The sequence below is a fragment of the Mastomys coucha genome, unplaced genomic scaffold (genome assembly GCF_008632895.1).
Source record: "Mastomys coucha isolate ucsf_1 unplaced genomic scaffold, UCSF_Mcou_1 pScaffold12, whole genome shotgun sequence".
In the NCBI taxonomy this organism is placed as follows: domain Eukaryota; kingdom Metazoa; phylum Chordata; class Mammalia; order Rodentia; family Muridae; genus Mastomys; species Mastomys coucha.
The window spans coordinates 17,141,974-17,154,272 of NW_022196894.1; the positions used below are offsets into that span (position 1 = coordinate 17,141,974).

Consider the following 12,299-nt stretch of genomic DNA (forward strand, 5'->3'; position numbering starts at 1 on the left):
TTAGGTCACTCTCTTGAAGAATTATAAAGAAATATATTTCCATGGAGAAATGGAATCAAAGCTCAAGTGATTTCACTCTGTTAGGGTTGCTTCCAGGAAACCAAACTGGCCTACTACTTTTGCTGTTAATCATCTTTGTCTTCTCTCTGGCTTTGTGTGGCAACTCAGGAATGATCCACCTCATTCGTGTGGATCCAAGGCTTCACACCCCCATGTACTTTCTCCTCAGTCAGCTCTCTCTCATGGACTTGATGTACATTTCTACCACTGTTCCCAAGATGCCATTTAACTTCCTCTCTGGCCAGAAAAGCATTACTTTTCTGGGCTGTGGAGTACAATCTTTCTTTTTCCTGACTATGGCATGTTCTGAAGGCTTGCTCCTGGCTTCCATGGCTTATGACCGTTTTGTGGCGATCTGCCATCCCCTTCACTATCCCATTCGCATGAGCAAAATAATGTGTCTGAAGATGATCATAGGATCCTGGATATTGGGCTCAATCAACTCTTTAGCACACACTGTCTATGCCCTTCATATTCCTTACTGCCATTCTAGATCCATTAACCATTTCTTCTGTGATGTTCCAGCCATGTTGCCCCTGGCCTGTATGGACACGTGGGTTTATGAGTACATGGTATTCGTGAGCACAAGCCTGTTTCTCCTGCTGCCTTTCCTTGGTATCACAGCTTCTTATGGTCGGGTCCTTTTTGCTGTCTTCCACATGCGCTCAAAAGAGGGAAAGAAAAAAGCCTTCACCACATGCTCAACTCACTTAACTGTGGTGACATTTTACTATGCACCTTTTGTCTACACCTATCTTCGACCTAGGAATCTTCGTTCCCCAACAGAAGATAAGATTCTGGCTGTCTTTTACACTATCCTCACCCCCATGCTCAACCCGATCATCTACAGTCTAAGGAATAAAGAGGTCCTGGGAGCCATGACAAGAGTTATTGCTACTTTTTCTTCAACAAAACCTTAATCACTCATTCACTACGCCTCTTTAAGTTCCCCAGGGTAATGTTATAGAGCAGTGCCATCCATTGGAAATGTAATGGATCCCACACAAATGTCATTACTTTCTGGTGATTCATTACTAGTTTAAATATTATGTTCATTATTATATACTATTATAATGTTCACATGTGTATTTAATTGATATTATAGTCAATAATATCAGTGATAAATACTAACAAATTGCTGCACTATAAATAAATGGTATATATACATTATATATGCACAAATATTACTGTAGATATGATAGTATTTATGGCAAAATTGACCAGTTGCTATTTCAAAATTAACATGAAAATTATTTATTCATATATTTTTCATTCTTTTTATTTTTCAATGTCTTTTGTGTGTTTTATATTTACAACCCAATGTAGATTGGACTATATACATTTCAAGTGATGAATTGATACATGTTAAACTGTGTTAAATATGGAATAATATAAAAATCTTGTTTATGAAGTGTCCTAAAAGATAAAAACTCAGAAATCACTACTTCAACCTGGTAGAATGGTTGTCATAAAAGAAGACAATGGTTATTGAATGCTTTTTGGTTTGGAAGTATGGAAAACTACTATCTACAATTGATCAAAGTACACATTAATACAGTCCTTACAATAGACAAATTATAGATTCTGGCAATCATCCTAATGTGCATAAACTTAAAGATAATAAAGTTAAAGTTTTTAAGAGACATATATCCCCACATTTATTCCAATTGCATTCATGTTAGCTAGACTAGGTCCTGGTGAGTTAAGCCACAGATAAATAGAGTTAATCGTAATATCTCATATATCTCAAAGAAGAAGATGTTAAATATATTCACCCTAAGAAAGTTAAAGAATGCATGTGACAATCTAACTAATTACCATAATTCTATCACTATATAATAAATATAAGTATGAAATGTTACATCATATCTTATCATTAAATATAAGAATCTGCCACTTAATACAGCTTTATAAGTGTGATTTTTTTTTTAGAATGATGTACTGGATATTGATAAAATGAGAAGGAATAAAATATGGTAGCATGGAATTGATGACTTGAAGAATTATTTTTGTTCCTCTTATTTGTACCATGATATTCTGTCATACAGTTTACCTATATAGGCCATCTCATCTTGTCATCCCTTACAAGGTCATGCTATATGAATTTATTACACTTAAATTTTTTCTTATTTTTGTAAAAACACTGAAATAAAATCACTGGCAAGAGTATGTAAAATCCATCCTCACTTCTAACATATTTTAATATGTTTTCTGAGAATTTACAAGATAAGCACACTGTATTTATTACCTTCCTCACCATATTCAGGCATATAATGGGCTTCCCAGTCAAGCCAAATATCCATGGTCTCTTCTATAATTTTAAATATCAACCCAGTGTTGTTCTTATGTGCATGCATTTAAAACTGACAAATCATGGTTCAATAACCTATCCAGGAGTTTGTCACTGGGGAAATGGATCATCCTGCTGTCAGTAGACATTAATTCCCTATAATTCTTCATCTTAGTAAGGAGATTTAAGAAATGTCATGTAATGTGTTGCTGTATTATATTGTTTGGTCACTATACAGATTGTCTTTAGAAAATTATATATTTTTAGATTTTATAGATTTATCATTCATCTTCTGTTTAGTGGACATGATTTTACAATAATTCTGCTGGTCTTCTGGCTCCTTATGGCCAGATTTATTAAATGTTTCTGAGCCTTTGGTAGATGGAGTTAATATACCAAACAGGGATGAGAGCCACAGAGTCCATTTTCTTTTCTTTTCTTTCTTTCTTTTTTCTTTTTCTTTTTGGATATAAAAAAATCAATTGAACAGTTTTATGTAGATGCTTGTCTGCAGCAATACTGAAAATGTATACATTTTTCTCAATATAAAATTTAAATAACTCCAAATACATTAGCTGTATATTTTAAAATAATACATCACTACTAATTTTTTGTGTGAATGTAAATAGATAGTCTTTTTGTTCATTTGTTTTGTTTTTAGTAGAGCTTAAAATCTTGGCTCTTACTGTGGTACAAGCCTAAAATAACAATTTTTAGACATTGGAGTTCATTATAATAAGGCTGTACTTCAATGACCCTCACATCACCAAAGGATTTTACCTTCATAGTAGCTAAGCTAAGAGTTGACAGTTCTGCTGCACCAAGGAGTGAATTGTAGGCATGATTTTTGGATACAGACTTTCGGCTGTGGTCAAAGTTATTTGACTGGAGTGATTGTCTTTATTCTCAGCCCACAGAGAACAGGTTATTTTCATCTAAGAAATGGTGTGTGGCCAGGCAGTGGTGGTACACACCTTTAATCCCAGCACTTGGGAGGCAGAGGCAGGCAGATTTCTGAGTTCAAGGCCAGCATGGTCTACAGAGTGAGTTCCAGGACAGCCAGGGCTAAACAACGAAATCCTGTCTTGAAAAAAAAAAAGGAAAAAGAAAAAAAGAAATGGTGTAAGTATTAAGATGGTCTATCTGTGAAGTTATTCACCAACTCTTTTAATGACCAATTGTTCTGCTTAGAGGGTGGCATAAACATTAGGTGAGGGTAAAAATCTGGTTCATTGGCTGTGATGATTTTGAAAAGTATTCAACTCAGAGAACGAGTAACATATAAAGTCCTAATGTTCAAAATTGATGTTACAAACATCAAGCAAAGCATTCAATCTCACTCTTTATTGTTCTCTTGCATGACACCTCCCAAGTTAATTATTTACATTTCTTTTGGCTATATAAATAATTTTGAAATATGTAAGCTGTTCAGAAAACCATAATACAATGTAAAAGCATCAAATAAACAATCCTACTGATAGAGAGGCTGAGATAGGAAAAGCATGATTTCAAGACCATTATGTGGTATCCAACAAAACACTGTCAGATACAAACAAGCAGAAAGTGTATATGGATTATATAATATTGGACCTATTTCTCCAATTACCAAATTAGAGAGACCACTGGATGACAGCCAACAAATTTCCAATTCCTCATACTTTTGAATTTGAATAGATCAGGATATGTTGGTAATATTAATTTTCATATTAAGTAATATTAAGGAAAAGTGATTGTTAATTCCTATTATTCTTGTTGTTAGAGGTAGAATTGAGTTTGTGTGGGTTTGTTGAAAGATTACTTTCTTGCTTCTTCTAGGGTGTAGTTTTGCTCCTTATGTTGGTGTTTTCCATCTATTACCACTTGTAGGGCTGGATTTGTGGAAAGCTATTGTGTAAATTTGGTTTTGTCATGGAATATCTTGTTTTCTCCATCTATGGTAATTGAGAATTTTGCTTGGTAGAGTAGCCTGGGCTGGCATTTGTGTTCTCTTAGGGTCTACATGACATCTTCCCAGGATCTTCTAGCTTTCATAATCTTCAGTGAGAAGTCTGGTGTAATTCTGATAGGCTTATCTTTATATGCTACTTGACCATTTTCCCATACTGCTTTTAAAATTCTTTCTTTGTTTTGTGCATTTGTTGTTTTGAAAATTATGTGACAGGAGGAAATTCTTTTCTGGTCTAGTCTATTTGGAGTTCTGTAGGTTTCTTGTATGTTCATGGGCATCTCTTTCTTTAGGTTAGGGAAGTTTTCTTCTATAATTTTGTTGAAGATATTTACTGGCCCTTTAAGTTGGGTATCTTTGCTCTCTTCCTGGATGTTTTGGGTTAGGAGCTTTTTGCGCTTTGCATTTTCTTTGACTGTTTTGTCAATATTTTCTGTGGTGTCCTCTGTACCTGAGACTCTCTCTTATATCTCTTGCATTCTTTTGGTGATGCTTGCGTATATCACTCCTGATCTCTTTCCTAGGATTTCTATTTCCTTGGTAGTCTCCTTTTGTGATTTCTTCATTGTTTCTATTTCCATTTTTAGATCCTGGATGTTTTCTTTCAATTCCTTCTCCTGTTTCGTTGTGTTTTCCTATATTTCTTTAAGGGATTTTTGTGTTTCGTCTTTGAGGACTTCTCACTGTTTGCCCATGTTCTCCTGTATTTCTTTATGGGAGTTAATTTATGTCCTTCTTAAAGTCCTCTATCATCATCATGAGAAGTGATTTTTAAATATGAATCTTGAGATGGGTGAGTGGCCCCTTTTCTCAATTGCAGGTTATGCCTATCTACTGGAGGTGTCTTTTTAGGTTCTCTCTCTCCTCTCTTGGGTATTTCAGTTAATATTCTATCCATTTTGTCCTAGGAGCCTCTCACATCCCTAGCATCTGGGTCTTTCTAGTGGTTCCCCCCACCCCCCATCCTGCACTGCTGCATATTTTTATTTATTCTTCTGAGCCTCTGGATTTCTCTCCTGTCTCTTCCCATACCTGAACCTGGCCCCCTTTTTCCCTCACCCTCCCATATCTCACCTAGGACACTCCATCCCTTTACCTTCCATGATTATTCGGTTTCCCCTTCTAACTGGGATTGAAGCAACCACACACTGACCTCCCTTCTTGTAAAGCTTCATATGGTCTGTGAGTTTTATTATTGGTATTTTAAACTTTGGAGTTGATATCCACTTATATACCATCTATGCCATTTTGGTTTGGAGTACCTCACTCAGGATGGCATTTTCTATTTTCCATGAATTTGCCTGCAAAATTCGTGAAGTTGTCTTTTTCTAATAGTTAAGCAGTATTCCATTGTGTAGATGTATCACATTTTCTGTAACCACTCTTCCATTGAGGGACATGTGGATTATTTCCAGCTTCTGTCTATTATAAATAAGGCAGCCATGAATATAGTAGAGCACATGTCTTTATTATATGTTGGAGCATCTTTTGGGTATATGCTCAGTAATGGTGTAGCTGTATCTTCAGTTAGAACTATTTCCAATTTTTTGAGGAACCACCAGAATGATTTCCAAAGTGGTTGTACCAGCTTGCAATCTGACCAGCAATAGAGTAGAGTTTCTCTTTCTCCACATCCTCACCAGCATCTGCTGCTGACTGAGTTTTTGATCACAGACATTCTGCTTGGTATAAGGTAGAATCTCAGGGTTGTTTTTATTTGTATATTCCAGATGACCAAGGCTTTTCATAATTAGTGTTGGAATTGTTTTGTTAGGTGATCTTTAATTCTTAGAGGAAGCATTGTTGGCCCAGATAAGAAAATTTCACCTACATTATGTATATATAGTTATATACCAACTTATATTTAGCATGGTTACTGCCAGGTAGAAAGCCAATAGTATGGTTCTCTGTTACTTTCTCAGATATGCTAATGTCACTTTACACTATCCTTTCCTTCTATATTTATCTCACTCTTTCTCCCTGATTAGAATCCCCATTTTTCTCAATTTCCCTTTCAAGTAAATTTTGCCCCCCGTTATTTCCCTATCTAATGTTCCTAAAATCATCCTGACTGCTGCAATGGTCCCCTTTACTTCCAGATTTTGCAGATACTCCCTGTTAGGTACTCAGCTCTGAAGACTTGGGCCTCAGATGAGAAAGAATATTCTGTTTGCTTTCTGAGTACTGGCTACTTCATACAATGTGATCTTTTCTAGTTCAGTCTAATGGCCTTCAAAGTTTGTGATTTTGTTTCTGTTTTTTGCCACTGAATAGCACTCTATAATGCACATATACACAATATTTCCATGATCTCTTTATCAGTTTAAGGACATTCAGGTTCCTTGTATTCCTAGATATTGTGAATAAGCATTTCTTGCTATTCCAATTGATTTCTTTAAGTTGTTTTATTTCCTTTAAACACCTTGAATTTTTTGATGAAATTTATTATTTTTCCTATATGTCCTATGTCCAAGAATTCATCTAGGTACTTCTCTCATTGGAGATCATTTCTATAGGACTATTGGATTTAGGGGAAGAAATAATCTTGGTCTTTTAACATTTGGTTCATTTGTGGTAAGAGTTGGTCATATATTCTTCTTTGGTTATGTATCTCCTGAGATTCAAGGCTGCCTCAAGCTAGGTCAGGGCATTGGCAAAATATCCAAGACAATGAATGGTTGGGAGATAATGAGCATGGAGATTCTGGTCACTAACCAAGTTGTATCCTTACACCAATCTGACACTTGGGTTAGCATTAGAGGTTGGATATGGTACAGGAGGGTTATGGTCTAGGAGATCTATAACACTGAGTCAGTGCACATTATGTACAACTACAGTCAAGAATGAATGTTGGAATGATACAGGTAAGACTTTATATAGGCTGTGTGGTACAGGTACTATCTGGGGAGTAAGGAAAACGTATGTAGATTATAGTTCAGAGAACTCACCAGAATAGATCTGACAACAGTATTTAGACCCATGCAAGGCCAGACATTTGGATGTGATGTTAGCTGCTGGCATGGAGTGGAAGAGAAAGGTGAGTAAGAAAGTAGCCTTTGTGGGTCCAAACAATATGTGGTTTCTATGGGATTAATTAAATAAAAACTGAATCAAATTATTTCTTATACTCTTTTTTATTAAGCTATCGAAGAAAATAGTTTCATAAATAATTATGGTACAACTAGTCATTCAGCAGTAAAAAGATTTATTCAAAAATAAACTATACCACTCTTGAGCACATACTGAAAAGGTGACCCACTATACCACAAGAATACTTGTGTCGCCTCTCTCTGAGGCCAGACCAGGCAGTCTTCTGCTGTTTAGTTGTCAGGAGCTTCATATCAGCTAGTGTATGCTGCCTGATTGGTGCTAAAGTGCCAGAGTTCTCAGGGGTCCAGGTTAGCTGAGACTGCTGGTCTTCTTATGGGGTCTGCCTCCTCCTCAGCTTCTTTCAGCCTTTCTGTAATTCAGCCACAGAGACCTCTGGCTTTGGTCCATTAGTTGTGTCTAAGTATCTCCATCTGACTCTTTCAGCTGCTTGTTGGACCCAGGGAGTGTGGAGTTCTGGTTGGGTGGGGGTCAACTTAATAGGGACATCCTGCTGGGCAGTGGTGGTGCACATGTTTAATCCCAGCACTTGGGAGGCAGAGACAAGTGGATTTCTGAGTTCAAGGCCAGCCTGGTCTACAGAGTGAGTTCCAGGACAGCAAAAGCTACACAGAGAAACCCTGTCTCAAAAAAACAAACAAACAAACAAAAAACAAAAAACAAAAAAAAGGACATCCTATTGGAGATGGGGGAGGGGGAATGGGATGAGAAACAGTCGAAGGGAGGATGGAAGAGGAATAATGACTGGACTATAAAAAATTATTAATAATAAATAAATAAAGGAAAACATAATTCAAAAATAGAAATATATAGCAGTGGAAGATGGGGGTGGGGAGAACCACTAGAAAGACCCAAATGCTAGGGATGTGAGAGGTTCCTAGGACAAAATGGGGAGGACATTAGCTGAAATACCTAAGAGAGGAGAGATAGAACCTGAAGAGACACCAGCTCTAACTCAGCTTCCCTTTGAATCTGTGAGTAAAAGACACATAAACAGTTTTGATACCTAACCTTGTCTGGTAAGCACAGTTGCTGGGCACAAATGCCTCCCACCTGGAAATGCATGCCCTTATCAATTTATTATCTCCATCTTTCCTTCTACCCTAAATTTAGTTCCAATTAGGCCCTGCCAAACATTTTTGGCCACCTGCCTGTAGTGGAGACCTCAGACCCTAGTTCTCCCCAAGGACTTACATAATTGCAGTATTTCCCTTCCTCCAAAGCATGGCAGAAAAAGCCCCTTCTCTCCTTCCCTCCTTTTCCTCTTGGGACCCAAAGTCCCCCCTGTACCTTCCACCCAACTGTTGGCTCCCAACCTTCTTTATTGACAAATCAAGAACCAATTAGGGAACTAGACCATAGTATCAGAACCTCCCATTACAGAAATGATGCTTACGGAGGTTGGCAAAGTTGCAGCTGCTGCACCTGGGTTGTCTACTGCCTTGCTCTTGGAGGGAGTTTTCTGGGTTTGCTTCATAATTTTCATATATACTATTTTGAAAAAAGACTGGGGGAAAGCTGACAATTCTCTTGTGTTAGAGAAGATTACAGAACTGGCTATGTACTTAGAGAGTTTTCTGACAGATGCTGAAGTTCTTGGAGAGCAAAAAGAGCCAGTGAAGGGAGAACAACAGGGTTCAGTCTTGGTGTCCAAAACCTGGACTTTACAGCATGATGAAGTAGGGAAGCAAACTAGTCTGGAAAGCAAACTGCCTTCCTGCCCTGCTCCATGCACTTTCATTTTCACTTCCAGGTTCATAAAGCGCCTTATGAGACAAGGATCCAGAAAGAATAGGAGATGATACAGGGACAATGGGTTAGTGTTCAGGCACATGCACCATCAGAGTATTTGTTTGGGGCTACACATGCATCTTCAGCCTTCCCAGTCTTTCTTGTAGCATATACCTGCTAATAATAGTGGGTCATGCTTATAATTAGTTGACATAGCACCCAATAAAAATGCTAGATCTAAATCATTTTAAAGAGCATATGATATTGTATAGCTTGAATTCTCCATTTGTTAAAGAAATGTTAAGTAACTATACTACACAGCATAGATATTCTTAGAGATTGGAAGGGAATAGTGACAGCTATGCTAGAAGCTGGTCAACAATTACAGTGGTTGTTGTGTGGAGGCATGAAACCACAAAAATAGAACAATATAATATAGCAAGGGGGATAATGTTACTAAAGACCAACTGCTTGGTAAAGGGCATTATGATGACCTATAAGAACAAATCAAATCTGATGATATTATAATTTAGCAATGTTGTGCTGTGACTTTAAAAACTTGGGTTATTATTGAAGATCTGGGGAAAAAATCCACCTCAATTAGTAAAGTAATACAAGATTCTGCAGAAGCCTTTACCAGCTCCTTACAGAGATTGTGTTCAGCCATAAATAGTGCTTCATCAGATCCTGAGGCCAGTCAATGATAATAATCTTGGCACTTGAAAATGTAAACACTGAATATATGACAGCAATCAAACCATTGAAAATACTATGAGCCACAATAGAAGAATGGATAAAAGAGACAACTGGTATTACTTCCTAGGAGCATAATGCCAATATTTTAGGGTAAATCATAGCTAGAAGTCTCATAAATAAAAGTGCTCAATGTTTTTAATTGCAGCAAATTTTATAATTTCCAAAGAAATTTTAGAATTGTACATTTCAAAATAGCAAGTATATTACTCTATTATATGGTATTCCTATAAAAGAACTAGCAGGTTCTGGTTGTTATGAACCACAAATGCTTCCAGGGCATTGTAGCCACTGTGGAAAGGGCAAACCTTGGTCAAAAATTATAGATCCAAGAGGGAAATCCAACATAATCTCTTGCCATTTAGAAATATATGTAACTCTCAACTCAAGGCCTCATAGCAAACAATATGATCCATATTCCACTTGTCAGACAGAAGGTAACAAACAGGCAAGAAAATCCAAACTAAGTATTTCTAATCTTATACATGTTACAGAGAAAAATGCAGCTTTGGATCTGGCTACACATATGCCTTTTGCAGTATCCCCAACAGTTGAATTTACAAGTTAACAACTGGTGTTTATGGTCCTTTATCCTCATAGACAGTGGTAATAATCTTGGGTAAAAGTGGATTAACTTTGTAAGTATAATTTGTGTACCCAGGTACAATAGATGAGGGTAGCCAAGAAGAAATAAAAATCTTGACATACGTGAAAAAGCAGATGCAAATTAATGGTACGGATAGAATTGTTCAGCTGATGCTGTTTCTTTACATCTAGGGCAAGGAACTCCAGTAGAAAGAAATTTCAGGAGGCCTGGAAAACACATGTTCTACTAAACAATGGTTAATAGTCAGAGACCCAAACTAATGGTTCAAACTAATGGTGTTGATATAGAAGGTTTAGTGGATACAGAAGCTGACATTAGTATACATTCTTAAAAGTTTTGGAATCCAGATTGACCACTTCAGAAGGTTTCCACACAATTTATAGGAATTAATAAACTATCATAAATAAGATGAAGGGTCCAAGGAATTACCTGTGTCAGACCAGAAGGGCAAACAGAGATGTTGAGACCTTATGTGGCTGACATATCATTAATTTATGGGGAAAGGTAATTTTACAACAGTGGAGTGCTCAAATTAATAGTTCTGCAATTCTGGGAACAGCAAATGAGGAAATTAGAGGTGATATGTTAGTTGCCTCTGACAAAAGTATTGAAAGAGATGATCTATAACAATCAAAAGGTGTGCCCATTGTCTAAACACAGAACATCACTGAGATTGAGTTTCCAAATTTATAAAAGTGATCATTTATAAAAGCTGACATATCAACTACAATGATGGTCAGTCAGACCTGTATGACTAGAGCAGTGGTCCATCACAAAAGGAAAGTTGCAGGCACTTAAATAGCTGCTACAAGAACAGCTGGAGGCTCAGCATGTATAAGAGTCTACCAGCCCATGGAATACCCTTGTGTTTGTGATAAAAAAGAAATAAGGCAAATGGATAATGATAATAGGCTTAAGAGCAGTTAATAGGGTAATCCAGCCAATGAATTTTTTTTTTTACAGCCTGGACTTCTTTTACCTTCGTTGTTACCAAGACCATGACCTACAATAATAATTTACTTGAATAATTGCTTTTCCACAGTACCCTTAAATGAGCAGGATAGGAAAAGGTTTCCTATTTCAAGTACTGACCCTGAAAAACAGTGGTCCACTAAAGAGATATCACTGGAAGGTACTTCTACATGAAATGTTAAATAGTTCAGGTTTATGTCAATATTTTGTGCAACAATGATTAGAAACAATTTGTTAGCAATTTCCTCAATCTATTATTTATCATTACATGGATGACCAATCTAATATTTATCATTACATGGATGATATTTTGTTGGCTGATTAAGACAAAGATGTTTTATAGAATATATTTAAGGAAACACAAAGAATTCTGTCATGCTTGTGGTTACATATTGTCCCAGAAAATACACAAAGAGGAGATTCATTTGTTTATTTGGGTTAATAAGTCAGTAACAAATATTCAACCACAAAAGGTATAGATCTGTAGGGACCAAATGCAAACTCCTAACAATTTTTAAAACTTAATGGAAACTATTAAGTGAGTGACATCTACAATTGTATTAAGAACATATGAGTTAAATAATTTCTTTCAAGTGTTACAAAGAGATTCAAATTTAAACAGTCCAAGATGTCTAACAGCTGAAGCAGGAAAAAGAGTTAATTCTTATAAAACAAAGACTGCAAGATGCATATGTAGATAAAATTGATCCTAAAAGTGATGGTATCGTGGTCATTTTGCCTTCAACTCATTCTCCTACTGGGCTCATTATGCAAATGAAAGATTATGGAATGGATTATTCTTTTTTTTTTTTTTTGATATTTTCTTTATTTAC

At 36.4% G+C, this 12,299-nt stretch overlaps 1 protein-coding gene across 1 annotated transcript; it reads left to right on the plus strand.

Moving 5' to 3' along the window:
• LOC116086321 (olfactory receptor 2L13-like) lies at positions 1–1,028 on the plus strand. The gene has a single exon (XM_031364636.1). It carries the CDS (start codon positions 42–44, stop codon positions 978–980), a length of 939 nt encoding a protein of 312 aa, XP_031220496.1. The 5' UTR covers positions 1–41; the 3' UTR covers positions 981–1,028.
• Positions 1,029–12,299: the final 11,271 nt, after the last annotated feature.

What these genes read in the sequence shown, in the direction of transcription:
- LOC116086321 (XM_031364636.1), top strand. Translation starts at nt 42, where the DNA reads ATGGAGAAATGGAATCAAAGCTCAAGTGATTTCACTCTGTTAGGGTTG.